A 22,244-nucleotide genomic window follows, 5' to 3' on the forward strand; every position below is an offset into this window, starting at 1 on the left:
GGCCAATAGGCGACCGCGTCGGTAGCGGCGGGGAAATTCAAACGTGTGTGCGAAGAGGGGCTGGAGTTCCCATCTTTTCTTCTCAGCTCCGCTTTTTCGCGGAGAGTCCTGCCTTGGCGGCGAACGGAGGGGCGGAGGCGGCCGGGGTGTTTTGGCCCTTGAGCCGAGCCGCGCGGGCCGGTGAGCGGTGAGGACGAGGCGGGAGGTCCCCGAGCCTGGCAGAGGGCGTGGGGTGCGGCTCACAGGCCGGAGGGGGAGGGGCGGGCCCACTGCCCCCGCAGGCCCTCCTGTTAGTGCCGGGGGTTTATTTGTCGAGGACCCGGGAGGCGAGAGGTAGGTGTATGGACTTGGCTGGGAGAAGGGGCCTGCCAGGGCCTCTGCGGGAGACTCCTCCTCTTCTATGGTGTTTTAGAACCGGGAGAGGTGGCCGTGGTTCTGACAGTTACCTTTGGAACCTGGCTTCAAGGGGTGATACCAGGCACCCGCTTTGTCGCTCCTTTTCATTAACTATACTCGAGGTCGGGGGCGGCATTGATATCAGTGACCCTGGTTTACTGGATTGATGGGTGTGAGAATCATCACAAAGATGACATTGATGGGAAGAAAGACTGCGGACCCTTTATGGACTAAACAAACATCAACACCGTGGAGAAGGAACAAGTACTCAGTACTGTACAAATACCGTAGATTCTTGGTATGGGAATGATTAAGGTAGCAAGCACATCGCCCTTCTGCCAGATATACAGAAGAATAAGCCTGCTGATATCCCATTTGTGAATAAAGGGCTGTGATGTATGTATTCTGCTTTGTAACCACTTGCAACGTGCAGGTTTACTGACATAAAGCAGGTGAATAAAGGAATGGTTTTTATCATTATCGAAAGGATTTTTTTATGCCAATGTGTTTCTACCAGAATCCAAGCAAATACACTTCACATTAAAAAAAAAAAAAGACTGAATTTGCAAATGGCCCAGAGAAAATAATTCTGGAAAAAGAGTGAAAGGAAGACATAGAAGAAAGTTTGAAAGGGGGCAGCAACTTCCCTTTTGTGCAATGCCTTTTTGAAGTTCTTGTGGAAAGAAGGAGTGTACTGAATACTTACCTGTCGGAAACCTTGCTGGACAGATGACAAAGACATGCAATTGTTTTTGTGCACATAGCTTCACAAGTACCACCCTGATAATATCTGTCTTGAGATGTGTTCATATAACTAATGTTTTAGTCTCCTGGGTTCTAAAAGGCTAGTTGCAACATTTTTTTTTTTCCTTTAATGCTAGTAAAAGGAGGAATTATGAATAGCTCGTTTTATTTTTTTTTCTTAGAAATGGAGGCTGAGGAGTTAAGTGGCAGAGAGTTGACAATTGATTCCATAATGAACAAAGTGAGAGATATTAAAAATAAATTTAAAAATGAAGATCTTACTGACGAGCTAAGCTTGAATAAGGCCTCCACTGATACTACAGGTGAGTTGCGTTGTTTTGAGTGCCCTCTGAGGTAGAGGAAGGAAATGTTAACTGACTGATGCTCACCAGTGAGAGCACAAACATTTTATGTTTTAATCCTTTTGTGTGAAAATAGTTCCACAATTTTCCACTTTCTTAAAAAAGGAAACTTAATGCTATTACAGTGTGCTGAAAGGTGGTTTTCTTAACTTCCATTATTGGCAGCTGTCATTTCTGCTGATATGCTTGGTAGGTACTCCTCCCTCCCCCGCTCCCCCCACCCCCCATATTTTGTGCAATCTGAGAAAGCCTCACTAATCTTAATAAAACGGTGTATAAATTTAAGGCTAACCACACAATATATGATTTGAAGAACCTTTCTGTTACTCTCCCAGCCTTTCTTTCCTGTTCTTTGCTCATTCTGTTTCAGCCGTAGCAACTTCCCTGCTGTGTCTGCTGTGTGTCAGACCAACCCCTACCCCAGTATCTTTGTTCTTACTCTCTGCCCACTCATACCTTCTTCAGGTTTTTGCTCAAATGTCTTTTCAGCAGGGCCCTCTCTAATCCATTTATTTAATTAAACTTTTTATTTTGAATTGAGGTATAGCCGATTAACAATGTTGTGATAGTTTCAGGTGGACAGCAAACGGGCTTAGCCACACATATACATGTATCCATTCTCTCCCAAACTCCCCTCCCATCCAGGCTGCAGAATTGAGCAAAGAATTCCCTATGCTATACAGTAGGTCCTAACCTACCTATTTAAAATAGCAACCTGCTGTATTGTTTTTCTCCACGGCAGTAATCACCTCATATCTCCTTTGTTGTTGTTCGGTCACCAAGTCACGTTCAATTCCTCACTACCCTGTGGACTGCAGCATGCCAGGCTTGCCTGTCCCTCACCATCTCCTGGAGTTTGCCCAAGTTCATGTCATATCTCCTTTACTCATGTGTTTGTTGTCTGTCTACTCCCCTAGGATGTGAGTTCCATGAGGGCATGGTTTTTATCTGTGGTGCTCTATCTACAGAACTAAGAATGGTTCCTGGCAAGTAGTGGGTACTTAAATATTTTTTGAATGATGAATGAATGAAAATACCCAGAGATTAATGTCCTAGTTTTATGAAAAGTATTAGCTCAGAAGCTGAACTCTTTATTTTAGGTTGTTGAAAAAGTTGCCTTTAGATAAGTTTTATCTATACTAACCATTCAATGGATGAGGGATTGGAAAGCAAAGGGAAGAATTTATCCATATAAATAGCCATGATGGCAGGTCATATTCCTTGAAACAACTAGAAACATCATTTTGGTGTTAAGCAAATTTTTTAATGGTGATAGAATAAACACATACTTTATTTTGCATATTTAAGTAGCACCAATGAAGGTTATGGCTTCCCTGGTGACTCAGTGGTAAAGAATCCACCTGTTCTGATAAAGATCAGAACAGATTATGGGTAAAAACAAAGTTCTGAATCTGTTATGTTTTAGTGAAAAGCAAAAGCAGTGATTTTGTTTGTAAAAGCAAATATTTAGCCCTTGTTGAAGGTAAGTGAAACTAATAGAAGGGATGATAGTTTCTCTTAAAAATCTAAATTTAATAATGTTTAGTAATGATTAAAGTAACCTGAACATGTTGTCAGGTTGTCATGTTGTCATTAAATTATGTTGTCTTTTAAAATCTATTAACACCAAAGAAAAAAATAAATTACAGTGTGAAAATTATGGAGAAATGTGGGTAACTTGGAGGGAGAAGAAAATGACCATATGAGTTGCTTATCTTTTATAAACTGGTTTTGTTTGATTGATTGAAAAGTAAATTGAGGAATATGGAGATAATATTGGATGGATAAAGTTGTAAAGAAGGTTATGTTAGGACTAGGACCATACGTTTCTAAATTTTTAATAAGTCATGGATGAAGAATTTTCCAGGCAAGTTGGTACTGGTAGTGGTGGGAGAGGTTTAGATTTTCTTTGACTTGTTAGGATGCTAAAATAAAATTATGCTGCTATAGGATACAGTTTTCTTAGATTGCATATGGTATTTTAAAGCTACTCATAAACATTTCCAAATTCTCTTTTCTTCAAAATATGCAGCTTTTTACAGTAAAATATTCCCTCTTAAAAGATATATATGCAGTAAATAAATTGTTTATATTTACATGAATTGGTAAAGTTTTAAAAGATATTTTAAGGAGTTTGGGTGCATTTGTACTGAGAGTATAAATGATTACATGTAATTTGAAAGAAAAGTGTAATTTGGTATTTGTTTTATGACTTTCTTTTTTTTGCTATATTTTTCCCCTTATTCAGATAACTCAGGAACTGTTAACCAAATTATGATGATGGCAAACAACCCAGAGGACTGGTTGAATTTGTTGCTCAAACTGGAGAAAAACAGTGTCCCTTTAAATGATGCCCTTTTAAATAAATTGATTGGTCGCTACAACCAAGCAATTGAAGCACTTCCTCCAGATAAATATGGACAAAATGAGAGTTTTGCTAGGATTCAAGTGAGATTTGCTGAACTAAAAGCGTAAGTATTAGCATTTTAATTGTATTTAGCTAACTACATTACATAACACATAACTACGTCACCAAAAGGTAAAATGAAAACATGTCAGAACTACTTGTAAGAAGTTTAATTTTTTTTTTTACCAAGTCTTTTTGTTTATAATTAACAAGTGCATTTGTAAACTTTCTTTACAATGTACACATTTCCACAAAAATTACATACTCTAGACTCCACCTAAAAAATTTTTTAAATTAACTTATTTAATTTTACAGACAGAAAACAGTATTTGTGTCTTCTGGAAAATAGAATGAGGAGTTATCAAACAGGCAACTGTGTTCTTTTTCTTAAAACTTGACTCTGAAATCTTTATTTCAGTATTCAAGAGCCAGATGATGCACGTGACTACTTCCAAATGGCCAGAGCAAACTGCAAGAAATTTGCTTTTGTGCATATATCTTTTGCACAGTTTGAACTATCACAAGGTAATCTGAAAATGTCAAGTCCAAATTTTAAGTAAAAGATAACTTCCTACTGTAACTTAAATCATGTGTGTGAAATAGAAATAATGAGGCAAAAGGCATGAAAGTTGATCAGATGAAAATTCAGGGAAGGATGCTACCTGAGTGTAAGTATACGAAATATTTGTTATACCAGCCCTTTCACTTGCATATTACACAAGTTAAACTGTTTGATATTAATTGTTATCATAAGTGAGAAATTGCTTATTTGCTTATAAATAAAATGTGTGAGCCTTGGAATAAATATTTTTGCCTGAGACTTTAAAACTTTTTTCCTAGGTTCTGAAGTATATGCATCTGGGGAGTAAAGGTTGCTGCATTAAAATCACTGTTATTTTTTACTGTGTTAGGTAATTTCAAAAAAAGTAAGCAACTTCTTCATAAAGCTGTGGAATGTGGAGCAGTGCCACTAGAAATGTTGGAAATTGCCATTCGGAATTTAAACCTTCAGAAAAAGCAGCTGCTTTCAGAGGAGGAAAGGAAGAGCTTATCCGGTAAATATGTTTGTGTGTGCTAATACTTTTCTGTGGTGTTTAGTCCTGCAAAAAAGGGATTCAGGATAATATTTTATAGAAAAATATTGTTTATTTAGAATGATCAAAATCTAAGATTAAGTTTTAGATGCAAAGGCAGTGAAACTTGGAAAAGTAGCAAAGTCATTACTCTCTTCTTGGCATTTTTTTTTTTCCTAGTCAAACTCTAATTAGTAACACATTAAACAACTCAGTAAAAACAGTAAGGTCCTGGGACTCCCCCGGTGGTCTGGAGATTGAGACTTCTGCTTCCACTGCAGGGATACAGGTTCAATTCCTGGTAGGGGATCTAGGATCCCTTATGCCACAAAGCACGGCCAAAAAATAAATAAATAAAAATAAAATTGACATATACAAAAAAAAAATTACACTGTAATATAAAACAATATGGTCCCAATATATAGCACAGGGAACAATATTCAATATCTGCAATAAACTGTAATGGAAAAGAACATGAAAAGGTATATACATATGTGTGTGTGTGTGTGTGTGTGTGTGTGTGTGTGTGTATGTGTATAATTGAATTACTTTGCTGTGCACCAGAAACTGACACAACATTGTAAATCAACTGTATTTCAATGTGGTCCAGTGGTTAAAAATCTGCCCTGCATTGCAGGGGACCCAGGTTCCATCCCTGGTTAGGGAGTTAAGATCCCACATACTGTGGGGCAATTAAGCCTGCAAGCAACAAGTACTCAGCCTTGTGCGCTCTGGAGCCCGCGCACCGCAAGGGAAGATCCTGCATGACACAGTGAGGATCCCGCATGCCATAATGAAGACCCAAGGCAGCCAAATAAATAACAAACTAAGCAAACTTGAGCTAGGCAAGTGAATCACTTTTTGCTATTAGAAATGAGGAATGTGACTTTACTCTGGGTAAACGGTTCTGTAATTATGAAACAATTATGAAGTACAGTTGGAGAATTAGCATCACAACATCTTCATATCTGAATGTCTTATTTAGGGACAAATATTTACTATGAATTGACTTTTAAAGTATTATGAGATTTTTTATGTGTGTGTATTCCTTATGTCTTTACAAATTTAATTATAGTTTCAAAATGTTTACAGCATCTACAGTATCAAGTGCACAAGAACCATTTCCCAATACACTTGGACATTTACAGAATAGGAACATTAGCTGTGATTCTAAAGGACAGACTACTAAAGCCCGGTTCTTATATGGGTAAGGAAACCAAATTCATTTTTTAAATATTCATCATACATTTATATTATTTATACATCTGCATATATGTTTTCATATTATAATAGTGTTTAGCAGTTGATGAAATGCTTGTATCAATATTATCCTTTTAAAAATCGGTTTTTCTTTCTTTCTCTTTAGAGAGAACATCCCCCCTCAAGATGCAGAGATAGGCTATCGAAATCCCTTGAAACAAACAAACAAGGCTAAACGGGTAAGTTATGTTTTACTTTGATTAAAGCAGTAGTGGTGAGGTCTATGCTTATTTCCTAGTTAGTTACTTAATCTTCTAAAACATTTTTAGTCATGCCCATTTGGAAGAGTCCCAGTTAACCTTCTAAGTAGCCCGGATTCCCATGAGAAGACGGATGTTTCAGTTGCACCACATTTTACTAAAAGGTATGTTTGAGTTTTAACTTTTGTTTTCAAAGCTTGAAGACTGATGGCAAAATGATCATAAAGTCTGTTACTACATAAAAGTGGTTATAAGTACATTTTTATTTAGAATGAGGAACGAGTAGGGAATACGACTTTATTTTGCTTTTTCTCTCATTAAAAATATTCATTAAAGCAATTGTTAAAAAGTTAGGAAACATAGAAGAAAAAGTATTAAGTTAATATGAAGCTTACAGGACTATGCACAGACTGAAGTGAAGTCGCTCAGTCGTGTCCGACTCTTTGCGACCCCGTGGACCCACCAGGCTCCTCCGTCCATGGAATTCTCCGGGCAAGAATACTGGAGTGGGTTGCCATTTCCTTCTCCAATGCACAGACTAGCCCAGTAGTAAAAACTCATGACGTTTGAATCGCTTATGGTAGCCTCTCTGGTGAGACACTCTAGTGTGTGTGTAAGTGTCCATTGTGGATGGGAAGTCTGAAAACAATTTTCTTTGAGGCTAGTTCAAGGAAAAAGCAGCTATTAGTAGGAAAAATGATTTAACTCACTCATTTGCTTCTGAATCTAGGGCTTCAAGAAGTGGGGCAGGGTAGGTAGAGATGAAATATTGTCCACCACATCTGAAGTGTTCTCCTTCCTTCACTTTGAAAAATGAGAATCTCGTAATCCAGTTTAGCTAAGGGTCTTCGTTTTTCTGGTGAATTTTAACTAACCACTGTTCATAACATTATTTCTAATGGAAATGACTCCTGGATTCCACAGAATCATTTTGCCAGTAAACTTTAGAGAGAAAACGTTTTTAGCTGGTGTCTTCTCTACTTAAATGCTTATTATACTTAAGGTTTGACTGAATATTGATATTAAAGAGCATTTTGGATGTCAAGGTTAAGCTCTAAAAGTCATATGAGGTGACTATTTTCTGGTTATCTTCATTTCAACTACTAGCTCAAGAATAAAGGAGACTTTCTCCACTCCAAAAAAATAAGAACAAAAACAGACCAGCCATTTTCTTGGTGCTTGTACTGATACACTGAGGTAGGCACTGTGGAGGCCCATAGGAGGGTCTACACCCTCGTTCTTACCCTTAAAGCTATTTACAGCCCGAAGTGTAGTTTAATCTACACATTGCTGTTTCCTTATTCTTTCCCACATTCATGCCTTGACTCCAGCTGTTACTTATTATGGAACAGGGGAGGCAGTCACCTGCTTACCACTCATCTCTGTTACTTTTGTCACTGCCCAGCACCTAATTTAGTCACATTTGTATTGGAATCTTGTTATTGTTAAAAACACCTTTTCAAGGGATTTTTCCAGTTAACAGATGTACATATTTAAAAACCTAGCTTTAAAATGAAAAAGATAAAATGACTTTGCTAATTCTAAAAAATAATAATAATAATAATAAGTAAAATAAAATGAAAAAGATAATACCCTGAATACCCTGAAATGATTGATTTCAAATTAAACAATTCTTTTGTTTCATGGTAACAGACATATCTCTGGGTCAGAGTGCCGAGATACAATCACGCCTGGATCTAAATCAAGTGGAAATGATTCCAGCGAATTGAGACATTTAAAGGTTTTTCCATTTTTAAATCTTTATCTGGAGCAAGGGTTCCTGACCCAGGGTTCATGGAGCTTCTTCTGGGGAAGGGATCCATGGTTTATGTATCTCCCAGTGTTCTTGAAACCCCAGGAGAGGTCGAGCCACTAATGGGAAGTGACACAGAAGTCCTAAACTGTATCTCCTCAGTGGAAGTGGGAGGGCAAGGAACGACCATCTACTGTTGAAGTAGTGTTTATTATACAGTGTTTAAGCAGGTTAGTTGGCCTGGTTTTGGGAATAATGGGGCAAGCATTGTCCCGCAACTTTTGTTTCTTGATGTGTTGAATCATATGATCTGACAGAGGAAATTAGACAAAAATGAGAGGGTGTCTTTTTGGTGCGGCAGAGGTGAGGGCTTAGATAGTCAATCCTGACGTGCTGATAGGGCAGACACGTGAACGTCCAAGGCAGGAAGTAGCTTTAGTCCCTGACACACTGATTTTTAGGGGTTATACTGTTCTTGCTGAAGTTGAGTTAGACCCCTGGCATCATAATGTGGGTCTTTTCAGTTTTACATTCTTTGTAATTCCTCTCTCTCTTTCATGATGTATCCTTTTAAATAATGAGTTTATCTAATTTACAGCTATCTTAGGGAATAGCATATGGTTGTGTCAGGAGTTTACTTTTGGGATTTAGAATAAGTTCTGTCTTAGACTACTACAAATCTTAATTTTGACCAATGCTATTATTTTTGGTGATAACATAGTAACAAAATAGTGAAGCATGTTTTATGTTGAATTTAAGCTTTCTAACCTCTCTTTTTAAGTGAATATGTCTTATCGTTTGATAATATGTCTACTGAAAGCAAATTGGCCAAATCTATCATATGGCCATTCCCATTGCTCTAGTCAATAATTCAAGAAGTTATTTTTGCTGGAATTTTGTGAGTCTACATATAATTATGATAACTTTCCTAGCAATCTTTTCATATAGATGAGACTGTAGTATATTGAACACTAAAATTAGTACTACTTCTGTTTTTAAGACTTTGTCTTATATCAAATCGAAATAAAATCTTACTCTATGTAGTCTGTTCAAAATATTCGTTCCAAGGAACCTGTGATGTCAGATGAGAAGAGTTCTGAACTTATTACTGATTCAGTAACCCTGAAGAATAAAAGTGAATCAAGTTTTCTAACAAAATTAGAAGGTAAGAGTGACAAAATAGACTACCTCTTTAATTAAGAGAACCACTTTGTTACTTACGAAAGTTGACCAGCCCCCTAACAATTGCCATGGAAGAGTAGGTCCCTTTATCTTGTGTTTCAGTTAAATTGTATACAGTATATGAAAAGTATTAAATTCTATAGCAGAGGATTCACCTAAAAGGTGTGTAAGAGGAAAACAGAGGGAAAATTCAATGGCATTGAGTCAATTTTCTCAGTTGGCTTGAGAAATATTTGGGAAAGCACATGAAAGTGTATTTACATGACAATTCTGTTTCCCCTTTTGTCAGACATTTGCTTTTCCACTATATGTGTACTATGGTGAATATTCTAAGACCATATAAATGAATGAGACAGGTTTTAGCCCTGAGAGTCCCATGTCTCAGGAAACCCTGAAAACTGGGATGCCGTTATTTTGATTGGGACCATCAGCATTCCTTGATACCCACAGGGAATTGTTTCCAGGATCCCCCATGGATTCTCAGATCATAGAATGCTCAAGTCCTTTATATAAAATGATGTAGTATAGTTAGTTCTGTGGAACCTGTGGATATAAAGGGCCAGCTATAGATTCCTTTTCCTGATATTTGGGGGAAATGATTTTATATTTTCATGGCATCTATTACAAACTGATATGATTGAAAAAGCATCTTTACCAAAAATGCTTGTTTATAGTACTGATCTGGCACCTAATTTAATGCTAAGTGAATGCTTACTGAGTGCCCACACTATGTTAATGGTATTTTATTATGTAGTAAAATTTGCAGTCAGCAAACTACCCAAAGCATAAGAATACAACCCAGTGAAATATCACTTTTTTCACATGCATTTCTGTCAGGTATATTCAGGGTGGGGTGGTCAGGTACACAGGATGTGTATACAATCAGCTCATCGATAGTACCAAGCAGTTTTCCAAAGTGTTGTGTTTGATCAGCACTTATATTAGCTCTTACTCCATATTCTTCCCAATCATTTTATTGTTGGTTTTCAATGTTACACATTCTGATTCTGCTAAGTAATAGTTCATTGTGGTTTTAATTTGCATTTTCCTGTTGTCTAATTATGTTGAATGCCTCTTTGTGTTTATTGGCCATTTGGGTATCTTCTCAAGTGCTTGTTCAAGTATCCCCAGTTTTTCTATTGAGTGTCCTTTTTTTTTCTCAATGATTTTTTGGTCTAGATACAGTTCCTTTGTTGGGTACATGTGTTACAAGTAACTTCTCCCATTATGTGGTGGAGATTTGATTAAATTTTAAATTATCATGCATTTTAATTTATCAGTCTTTTCCTTTGTGGTGGGTATTTTCTGTGTCTTTAAACAAATCTTCCTACTCCAAGATCATAAAGATATTTCCATATGTTTTGGAAGGTATCATTTTACCTTTCACATTTAGACCTATATTCTACTTGAATTTAATATTTATGTATGGTTAAGATGAAGTGTCAGGATTCATTTTTTTCTTCTCCATGTAGATATCTAGTAGACTCCAGCAGCATTTATTGAAAAGATGCTTTTTTCCCCTCAGTGAATTGTTATAAATTAGATGAGTCTGTTTGTGATGTCTGGTTTTTGGATACTTCTCTGTTCCATAGTCCATTTATGACTTTGTGCTAATTCTGTCTGAAGTCAGTCTTCATATCTGTCAGTGTAAATCTTCCAACTTGTTTCTCTGTTAGAGACTATTTTAGTTTTTCTAAGCCTTTTGAATTTCCATATAAATGTTAGAATCCATAAGTTTCCTTTTTCTGTTTTTTTTTTTTATGGTATTTTGTTTGAGTTCTAGTGGGACAAGTTGACATCTTAACAAATAAATTTTCTAGTCCACTAACCTGGCATACCCCTTCATTCATATAAGTAGTCTTTAAAACATTATTGAAAAAATTGTTTTCTGTGTAGAGATTTTGCATTTCTTTTGCTAGAGATGTATCTAGATATTTGATATTTTTGATAATATAATGATGGGATCTTTAAAACAAAATTTATCCTTTGCTTCTTTGTTGCTAGTATATAAAACTACAACTGATTTTTAACTATTGTTCTCGTTTATAGAGATTGCTAAAATCACTGTTTACATCTAATATTTGCCTACGAATTCTTTCATGTTGTTTGAAAATAATATAACATTTTTTTTCTTCCATTCCTTTTACTTTAATTTCTTTGCTGTGTTGCACTTATAACCTCTAGAATAACAGTGAATAGAAAGATTGATAGGTGGCATTTTTGTTCATTCCTTAGAGAGACACTTTCACTGTTTTACCCTTGTATAATAACTGGCTGAGAGTCTTAAAGCTGTTCTTTATCATATATCAAAACAGATTGAGGTTAACAGTTCTTTTGTGACTGGGTGTTAAATTTTATGAGATACCTTTTCTGTGTTTATTGAGTTGGTCACGTACTTTTTTTTCTTTATTATTATGCCAAATTAACTTTCAGTGTTAGGCAAACTTTACATTTAGAAATAAATACAGCTTGGTCATAATTTATTGTACCTTTTGTATATCACTTGCAAATATTTTGTTTAGAATTTTTGTGTTTGTCATGATAGGGATAGAATAGTGACACTCATAAAATAGTCAATATTGTTGAGTTTCTTTTGTTCAGAGACCCTTAAGATAGTAAATTACAGGCTAGTTTAAGGTAAAATTTTTATTAAAAAAACTAGGTCTATGAAAAATGGTGAACTGGCTTTTATTAATGAGACTTTATGATATATGTTTTTGGACTTTTGCATATTTCTTTCTTTGTTTTCTGGTAAAAAACAGAAGTATTTAAACTGAGAATAGTCTCTGATAAAGCTCTAGATAACAACCTAGGAAAATGGCTGTTGCAGCTTTGTAAAATTGACTTGCTAAAAGCAAATTGTCAGTAGCTGGTTAAAGCTTTTAATTTCTGTTTTTAAGAGCAAAATGCGAATACAGTTTGTAACATGTTCTGTTGTTTAGGTTTAATTTTGTTATTATCCAATATTCTTGCCCATTAATGACAACAATAAATGCAATTGCAGAAACTAAAGAACATCAAGAACTAAAGGTTCCAGAAAGTGATCTGAAACAATGGCAATCAAAGAGAAGGTCTGAGTGTGCAAACCAGAATCCTGCTGCATCTTCCAGTCAGTGGCAGATTCCAGAGGTAATCCCTAAAGTTGATACAGAGGTAACTTGCTTTTCCACGTCAAGTTTTTCATAATGTGATGATCATGCTAAATGTTTTCTTCTTGTATTAATTTCTTTAGTGGAGTAGTTTTCTTTTTGCTCAAAAGTGTGTGTGTGTGTGTTTTAAATTCACAAAAGAATGATCTAAACAATCATAGGTTTAGTTTAGTAACAGTATATATCAAGCTGAATTCTTTTTCTGCTTTCAGTAGTATTTCTAGATTGCTGGTAGACTGGTGCAGAGGTCAGCAAACTACAGCCTAGGAGCCAAATCTCGTTCCCAACCTGAATGTAAACAACACTTTTTGGGAACAGAGCCATGTCCATTTATTTACTTACTGTCTTTGCCTATTTTTGAACTATAAGAGCAGAACTAAGTAATTGCAACAGAAACCTCGTGGATAAAATAGAAAAATACAGACTAGATAATGTGAATTCATAACAAGTTGAATGATCATTCCCCTTGGCTGGGGTCTATTTCAGAAGAAAGGATCTGTTAGAGAGATACATCTGAATATAGTTCTTGGTCATACTCCCCTTACAATTAATTTTCAATTGTAGTCTCACTCAGCAGTTCTCAAATATTTCAGTTTTGGGATCCTCTCTTATATTCTTAATTATTGAAGCCCATAGAGAACTTTGGTTTATGTAGGCTATGTTGATCTCTATTTGCTATATTAGAAAGTAAAACCAATAAATTTTTAAAGTATTGGCTACTTTATTAAAAATATCAATAATAAGCATATTACATGTAAATAATACTTTTATGAAAAAACTGTTTTGTTTTATTGAGGTATAATTGATATATAACATATTTGTTTTAGGTGTATGACATAATGATTCGATGTTTGTATATACAGTTGACCCTTGCACAACATGGGTTTGAACTGTGTGGGTCCACTTATATATGGATTTTTTTTTCAGTACATATGTATTATGGTACTACATGATTTTCTGTTGGTTGACTCTGAGGATGTAGAGCAGTGGATACAGAGCTCCAGCTGTAAAATTATATGTGGATTTTTGACTTTGTGGGTAGTCAGTGCCCCTAACCTCTGAGCTGTTCAAGAATCAACTCTATTGCTAAATAATCACCATATTAAGTCTAGTTAGCATTCATCACCATACCTAATTACACATGTTTTCTTCTGATGAGAATTTTTAAGATCTACTCACTTAGCAACTTGCAAGTGTGCAATATAGTATTATTAATTATAGTCACCACATTGTGCATTACGTCCCAATGATTGATTTATTTTGTAACTGGAAGCTTGTACCTTTGATCCTCTTCACCCATCTCCACTCCTGCCACCCACACCCCTTGGCAAGCCCCAAACTATCCGTGAGCTTGGTCTTTTGCTTTTTTTCCCCTCTAGATTTTACATATAAGTGATACAATGCAGTAGTTGTCTTTCTCTGGCTATTTCACTTAGTGTGATGTCCTCAAGATCCATCTGTGTTGTCACAGATGGCAAGATTTCATACCTTTTATGGCTGAATAATAGTCCATTGTATATATGTACCACATTTTCTTTATCCCTTCAGCCATCAGTGAATATTTAGATTGTTTCTGTTTCTTGGCTATCATAAATACTGCTGCTATGAACACAAGAATACAGACATCTTTTCAAGTTAGTGTTTTCCTTTTCTTTGGATAAATACCTAGAAGTAGAATTGCTAGGTCATATGGCAGTTCTGTTTTTAATTTTTTGAGGATCTTCCGTACTATTTTGCACAGTGGCTGCACTAATATACATTTTCACCAACCCTGCACAAGACTTCCACTTTCTCCACATCCTTGGCAACACTTGTTATTTCTTATGGTTATGATAATAGACATTCTGACGGGTATGAGGTGATCCATCATTGTGGTTTTGATTTACATTTCCCTGATGATTGGTGATGTTGAACTTCTTTTCATATCCATTGGATATTTATTTATATGTCATCTATGGAGAAATATCTAGTCAGGTCTTTTGTCCATTTTTAAGTTGGTTATTTGATTTTTGGTATTGAGTTAAAGTTCCTTGTGTATTTTGGATATTAATCTCTTAATGGATATGTGGTTTACAAATATTTTCTCCCATTTCATAGATTGTCTTTTTTATTTCATTGATGGTTTCCTTTGCTGTGCAGCTTTCTAGTTTGATGTAGTCCTATTTGTTTATCTTTGCTTTTGTCTTTACATTTGGTGTCTGATCCAAAAATTCATTGCCAAGACCCATGTTAAGGAGCTTACCACCTGAGTTTTCTTCTAGAAGGTTTATGTTTTAAGGTCTTACATTCAAGTCTTTAATTCATTTTGAGTTAATTTTTGTGTGTAGTGTGAGAAAGTAGTCCAGTTTCATTGTTTTCCGAGTGGCTGTCCAGTTTTCTGAAGACCATTGATCTATGTCTGTTTCTTGCAAATATCATATTGTCTTGAATACTGTAGCTTTGTAATATGGTTTGAAATTAGGGAGTGTGGTGCCTCCAGCTTTGTTCTTCTTTCTCAAGATTGCTTTGGGTATTCCAAACTTTTGTGATTCTATACAAATTTTAAGATTGTTCTATTTCTGTGAAAAATGCCATAGGAATTTTGATAGGGATTGCATTATATCTATAGATTGCTTTGGGTAATGTGGTCATTTTAACAATATTCTTCCAATCAGTGAGCACAAAATATCTTTCCATTTACTTGTGTCTTCTTCAGTTTAAGAAGAAGACATCAGTGTCTTACAGTTTTCAGTATACTAGTGTTTCACTTACTTGGTTAAATTTATTCCTAGGTAGTTTATTATTTTTGATGTGATTGTTTTCTTAATTTCCCTTTCTGATAGTTTGTTATCAATGTATAGAAATGTAACAGATTTTTGTATATTGATTTTGTTTCCTGCAACTTTACTGAATTTGTTAATTTTTTCTAACAGGTTTTTTTTTGTGTGTGTGTGTCTCATCTTTAGGGATTTCTACATATAATATGTTATCTGCAAATAGTGACAGTTTTACTCTTTCCTTTTCAATTCTGATACCTTTTATTTCAGCTTCTTGTCTACTTGCTGTGGCTAGAATTTCCAATACCATTTTAAGTAACAGTGGCAGGAGTAGGCATTCTTGTCTCGTTCCTGATTTCAGAGGAAAAATTTTCATCTTTTCACCATTGAGTATGATGTCAGCTGTGTGCTTGTCATACGTGGCTTTGTTATGTTGAGATGTGTTTCTTCTGAAAAATAAGTATTTTTCAAAACAAACTAATTACAGTGAGGGGTGTGACATTTGTTTTACAGTCTTTACAATTTTTTTAAATGGTTGGCATTAGAGGGCTAGATTTCTTATATCTGCCTTTGCATCCAGTCTGTTTCACTAATCACGTTCCTTGGGAAAACTTAGTTTATATTCATGAAAGAATGAAAGTGAAAAAGGCAAATAATGTCTTAGTATGATTATGAAAATAGTTTTAACCTCTCAGACTCCCTGCAAGTATCCTGGGGAAACCCCCGAACTTTCTGCTATTTCTGGGTCGCTGGTTGAGAACTGTTTATCTAAGTAATGGAGTGGGTAACAAATGTTAAATGAGAAGAATCCTGACAGGTTGAATTATGGACAGTCAGCATCTCCTGTATTTTTCTTTTTAAAAGTTATAAGCTAATAGAATGGTGAAAGGACTTAAAACAATTTATTTGTCATTAGGGAGATTCAGACTAAAACCACAATGAGGTTTGTGGTTTGAAATGTGCCATTTCACCCACAAGATGGCTGTAGTTAAAAAGAGACAGTAATAAGTGTTGGTGAAAATGTGGATAAATTGGAACCCTCATACATTGTTGCTGAGTAGCTAAACTGATACAGTCTCTTGAAAAATGGTATGGCAGTTCCTCAGAAGGTGTAGCAAACAGTTACTATATAATTCAACAATTCTATTCCTAGGTATATACTCAAGAAAATATGTATCTGCAAAAAAGCTTGTATGTGAATGTTCATAGCAGCATTAATCATAATTGTTAAAAAATAGAAGTAACCCAAATAGCCATCAACTGGTGAGTGAGTAAACAAAATGTGGTATTCTGATTTTATTTCATTTTATTATTCAACAGTAAAAAACTAGTGAACTTTGGGAAGGTCATGTATACACTGCTATATGTAAAATGGATAACCAACAAAGACCTATTGTATGGCACATAGAACTCTGCTCAACATTACGTGTCATCCTGGATGGAATGGGGGTTTGGGGGAGAACGGATACATGTATGTATATGACTGAGTCCCTTCGCTGTTCATCTGAAACTACCACAACATTGCTAATCAGCTATACCCCAATGCAAAATGTTTTTCGTTTTAAAAGAAAAAAATGTTTAAAAAAGTAGTGAAGTGTTGATAAATGCTACTGCATGGTAAGTAATAAAAACCTGTCACAAAAGGCCATATATTTTGTGATCTCTTTTATAAGAAATGCCTGGAATCAGCAAATCCACAGAGACAAAAATTAGACAGATGGTTGCCAGAGTCCAGGAATAGTAGAGATTGGGGGTGATGGCTAATGCAGAGTTTCTTCTTAGAATAATGAAAATGTTCTGTAATTAAATCGTGGTGATGATTGCATACTCATGAATATATTAAAAACCACAGAATAGTACACTTAGGTGAAAAAGAAAAGGCTAGGCAGTTTTTTGTAAAGAATCGGCCTGCAATGCAGGAGGCCCCGGTTCAATTCCTGGGTCCGGAAGATCCCCTGGAGAAGAGATAGGCTACCCACTCCAGTATTCTTGGGCTTCCCTGGTGGCTCAGCTGACAAAGAATCTGCCTACAATGCGGGAGACCTGGGTTCGATCCCTGGGTTGGGAAGATCCCCTGGAGAAGGAAATGGTTACCCACACCAGTATTCTGGCCTGGAGAATTTGATGGACTATATAGTCCATGGGGTCCCATAGCTGGACACGACTGAACCACTTTCACTTTGCTTCACTTACTTTATAGCTATAAGCTCCCCCTAGCTATGTCCAGAGCATTTCTTTTCTTGTAAAAACCCAGTCCTTTTCTTTTGGGGGCATGTGCTGCATGCAAGATTTTAATTCCCTGACCTGGGATCAAGCCTGTGCCCCATGCAGTGGAAGCGTGGAGTCTTAGCCACTGGGCCACTGGGGAAGTCCCAAAACCCTACCCTTCTGAGGTGCCTACTTTTGGGATGTGCTATCCTGCAGTTGCTTGTTGCCATCATCTCTGAACATCCCCGTGACTCCCCATCATTCTCTGAAAATATTAGGCTCTGGATCACTTCTTTCAACTTCAGCCCAACAGCTGTCATCATTTTTTGTTAGCTTCTGTACCCCTATGTATCACTAGTCCTATACCTGGCCTCCAAATTCATAACTTCTTCTTCTTTCATGCCTACTTTCTTAATTTCACCTCAGCTACCGAGCTCCAAAATCTCAAATGCAAACATCTAAATCTATGGTCTATGAGTATAACCTTTCCACTTTCCTTACTAAATACTCTTGCTACCACAGTTTCTCAATACCGTTCTGGCTACTCATCCAAATGTGTGTGTGTGTGTGTGTGTGTCTGTGTGTGTGTGTGTGTGTGTGTGTATACACGTATATGTATACACACATGTATATACACATATATACATGTATATATATAAGGAAATCTTAAATGGAAAATTTATCTGGGAAAAGAGGTATAGTGGCCAAATACACGAAAGACTGAAAAGTAGAAAATAGTTTAGATTTATCCATTGTGGATCTCCAGAGTATAATGTGGACCCAGTGGGTTGAAATTATAGAAGCTGATTTAATCTAGATATCAGTTAATACTTACTAATAACTAAAGCTCTCCTCAAATTAGAGGTAGTGAATGATCAGTTACTAATAGTGTTCAAGCAAAATGTGATTTGCAGGAGTTGGCAAGATTTTTCTGTAAGACCTTTGTGAGGCAGATGGTCACTGTTTTATCTTTTGAACTCTGCCATTATTACATGAAAACAACCACAGACATGTAGACAAATGGTCTTTGCTGTGTTCCAATAAAACTTTATTTACAAAAACAAACAACAGACCGGATTCGACCTACAGGTTGTACTTTGCCAGTCTCTGCTGTAGAGGAAGTTCATTCATCATTGCTTTGGAATTTGTATGAGATAAATTCTGTAAGCTGTATGTCTTTTACAAGGGAGAAGAACACTAGATAGGTATTTGCCATTTCAAACGTTGCTAAATAATTAATACTTGATCATTTTCCCTTCGAATGTAAAGGTAGGGGATGATTCTATTTGTAAAGACTAGTTTTCTGAAGCACAGAATACTTATTAATAGCTAGATTATACAAGTCCAATTCTAGTGACAGTAGCCCTAAAGAGAAAGGATATTTAGATCCTGTTTTGTTCAACACTGCTGTGTGCCTTCCATCTAATTGCAGTCTCTTTGAGGAAAGTATAACAAGCTTCAAAATTTAGAGTAAAAGAGCTTTAACTAAAAAGTTATTGAAAGCCTATAATACATACATCTACTTATTATAGCATGTTTTCATATTTCATATTTTCTTTTAGAAATTTAATATTTGTGAAATTGTTGAACAGGTAACTAATTAAAAAACCCAAAATCATGATGTTTTTTATTTTGGTCTAGCAGAAACACACCACTTTTGAGCAACCTGCCTTTTTGGTTTCCAAGCAGTCACCACCAATATCAACACCTAAATGGATTGACCCAAAATCTATTTGTAAGACACCCAGCAACAGTGCCTTGGATGATTACATGAGCTGGTAATTCCTTTTGGTTCTTAGCTTGGTACAACATGTGCTTTGGGGCAAACAGATCTGGAGGTGAATCCTGCTCTCTTACCTGAAAGACTTTCTAAATTCGTGTTATTTTTCTCAGCATCAGTTTTTTCATCTGTAAAGGAAGGGAAGGTAGCAACAATATATTTTTAAGGATTGTTATGAAAGTCTCTGTCATTATAATCTGTACCTACTCTATGTATACGCTTTTTATACCTATAGGTATAGGCAGTACCTTTAAATACTTTAAGTATGCAAAACTTCTTGTTAATCAAGCACTGCCACTTGTATATCTCTGTAATTGAGAGACTTTAAAGATTAGCATTCTTACAGTAAATAAAGGGTGGATGCATATTATAGCAAAGGAGGTGTTAATTAGAGTGTGAGAGAGGTTGGTGGCATAACTCACATAGTTCTGGGCTTGTTCAAGATATGAGTCGCTGCCAGTGAGGAATGAGTGAAGAAGCTGATCAGTGCTGATTGACAGAAAACATAAGGGATGTTGAAAAGCAAATCAATGGCATTTCTAAGAAAGGAAAGAGGGGATATGGCATGTGATATCCTTCAAGTAGTGGCTATATTTTTAACATAGTTTTAATGTCTTAGAGGCTAACTGAAGCTCATGTCTTTTGCTTTTCATTTTCACAATGTGATCTTGAATCCTAATAAGAACTGGCCTTGGAGTTTTATAACCGATTTTTAAATAAGTAAGCTATTTAATACAGTTTTGCTATTTATTGCCTCATTTTATTACACTTAGAATACTTTAAAGAATGACCGCTAACTAAAATAGGATATGGTTATTTCTTATGAAGTTATTTATTTTCAACAAATATTTGTAGAATTCCTTTGTGTCAAGCACTATTCTTGGTGTTGAAGATACAATAGTGAAAATAAGAGAAGCAAAGCACAAACGTGAGCTGAACAGCTTTGTGTTCAAAGGTCAGACTCTCATGTAATTGGCTTTCAGATATTTCTAGTAGGTTGTCATAGAACATTATTGTTAAAAAACACTCAAAATCTATGATAGACTGAGCTTTGTCTTGGCTAACTTTTATAAAATAACTCTTAACTGTATTTTTTAATGACATTATTTTTATTTTAATAAGGACTTCTTGTCTGGGGACAAAAATTACTTTCAGAAATAATTCCCCCAAAGTGAAATTTCTGGTGATGGTGAATCTAAAGTAAATATTTCAGATGTATTAGGAAAACTGAGTTGGGTTCTATTTGATATAACACATTTATATTCACCACACAAAATCTGAGTCAGAATCTTGTTTTTAAAGCTTTAATGTTTTAAATTTTAAAAAATATATCTTTCCCAGTTTTAGAACTCCAGTGGTAAAGAATGACTTTCCACCTGCTTGTCAGTTGTCAACACCATATAGCCAGCTTGCCTATTTTCAGCAGCAACAGCAGCAAATACCTGTTACTCCACTTCAGAATTTACAGGTTTGATAAGCTTTATTTATGATGGTACATGATACGGTATGATCAAAGATTTTATTTTTGCAGGATTTATTTGCTAAGAACAGTGTTAAAAACTTATCCAATCTTAGTCCCATTAGGTCAAACTCTTTTCTGATATTCTCATAAGGGTGCCTCGTGACTTTGATAGGTTAGTTACTGAAGAAACTAATGAAGTATTTTTCATTAACTTGCCCAAAGTATCTAGTCTGAATAGCTAGATAAAATTTCTTTTGTAATCTAGGTTATTTTTCATTCCACTTAACTATTTAAACTAATTGTTAGTGGGCAGCTTCATTTTATCAGCTGATTAATATACAAGTATATATACTAATATATATACAAGTAATATATAAGTTTTTAAGAATATCAGAATAGCAATATGAGATGCTACTAGAATATATTATAAAAAAATCTTTTTTTGCTGGTGAGGCGATTATATTGCCTCAAAACTTTTTTTGCTGGTAAGGCGATTGTATTGCCATCCAGGAAGATAATTATTTAGATACTCTGTTCAATACTAAGATTAATTTTTAATAACTATCTGCTTCTCAGAAGCAGAGAAGCAGCTTAATATTGGTAGAAAGTATAGGCTTTGGTGAGAGTTTGCCTGGCCATGACTCTTGGCCTCACTACTTACCAACTATGTGACCTTATTGCAAGTTAATTAAATTCTCTATTTCTTCATCTGTAAAATAGGGATAATAAAGCTCTCTACACCATAGGATGACTGTGAAGTTTAACTTAGTTAATATATATGTAACTCTTACAACAGAAACTGGTGCTTGGTAAAGAATAAAAGTTGGTAGCAATTGTTTAAGAAAAACAGCAAAAAAAAAAAAGTAATGAACTAAACAAATCAAGAGATTAAAAAGTTAGCTGACAGAAAATAAAAGGTAACCAGAGGCTATAGGAAGAGGAATGGAGGGTCATCTCTGAGGGGTGTAGGGCTTCGGTATGAGATGAGGAGAGGCCTGGAGACGAATGGTGGTCATGCTGGCACAGCACTGTGAGTGTGCTCAGTGCCACTGGGTGGGACACTTAAAACGGTTAAGATGGCACATGTTATGGCATGTAAATTTTACCACAATTTATAAAGGCAATGGAACAAGCAGTTTAGCTGACAGTAGGTTATACTAAAAGATATAATAGTGTTTTGAGGGTTGACTCAACAGTATAATAAACTACAAAAAAGAGAAAGAAAGATAGCCTGGTTTGCCCATCATGTTAATTCAAAGAAAATTCATTGAGGAGTTGCTTATGTCAGGCCTTGTTTGAGCTGAACTCTGAAAGGCAAGCCAGACGTGACCAAGTGAGGGAACGAGGATCCTTCTAGAGGAGCCTGGTGTCAGGAGGAAACCTAAAGAGGCCAGAGTGTGACTATAGTTCACCAAGGGGCAGGGCGATCCTCAGGGTTCTGCTGGACTCTTTAGGTTTCGCTCCGAGGGAATTAGGAAGCTGTGGAACAAGCTGGAGTAGGGGAGTGAAGCA

The 22,244-nt window shown here is 35.8% G+C and overlaps 1 protein-coding gene across 8 annotated transcripts in view; it reads left to right on the forward strand.

The window, feature by feature from the left end:
* TTK (TTK protein kinase) overlaps window positions 1-22,244 on the forward strand; it is a 39,458-nt gene that overhangs the window by 469 nt on the left and 16,745 nt on the right. Inside the window, exons 1-13 of one of the 8 annotated variants that reach the window (XM_043890247.1) lie at window positions 4-187; window positions 1,323-1,463; window positions 3,751-3,973; window positions 4,328-4,434; window positions 4,821-4,964; window positions 6,075-6,189; window positions 6,349-6,421; window positions 6,512-6,606; window positions 8,096-8,183; window positions 9,240-9,360; window positions 12,382-12,530; window positions 19,132-19,268; window positions 20,612-20,738. In XM_043890247.1, coding sequence (XP_043746182.1) covers window positions 1,325-1,463; window positions 3,751-3,973; window positions 4,328-4,434; window positions 4,821-4,964; window positions 6,075-6,189; window positions 6,349-6,421; window positions 6,512-6,606; window positions 8,096-8,183; window positions 9,240-9,360; window positions 12,382-12,530; window positions 19,132-19,268; window positions 20,612-20,738 — 1,518 coding nt within the window. In that variant the 5' untranslated portion in view covers window positions 4-187; window positions 1,323-1,324. Of the gene's footprint in view, window positions 1-3; window positions 188-314; window positions 334-1,322; window positions 1,464-3,750; window positions 3,974-4,327; window positions 4,435-4,820; window positions 4,965-6,074; window positions 6,190-6,348; window positions 6,422-6,511; window positions 6,607-8,095; window positions 8,184-9,239; window positions 9,361-12,381; window positions 12,531-19,131; window positions 19,269-20,611; window positions 20,739-22,244 lie in introns of those variants that run through there. The other 7 variants (XM_043890252.1, XM_043890253.1, XM_043890245.1 and 4 more) reach the window with 7 other exon arrangements.

Source organism: Cervus elaphus, chromosome 28 (genome assembly GCF_910594005.1).
Source record: "Cervus elaphus chromosome 28, mCerEla1.1, whole genome shotgun sequence".
NCBI classification, from domain to species: Eukaryota; Metazoa; Chordata; class Mammalia; order Artiodactyla; family Cervidae; genus Cervus; species Cervus elaphus.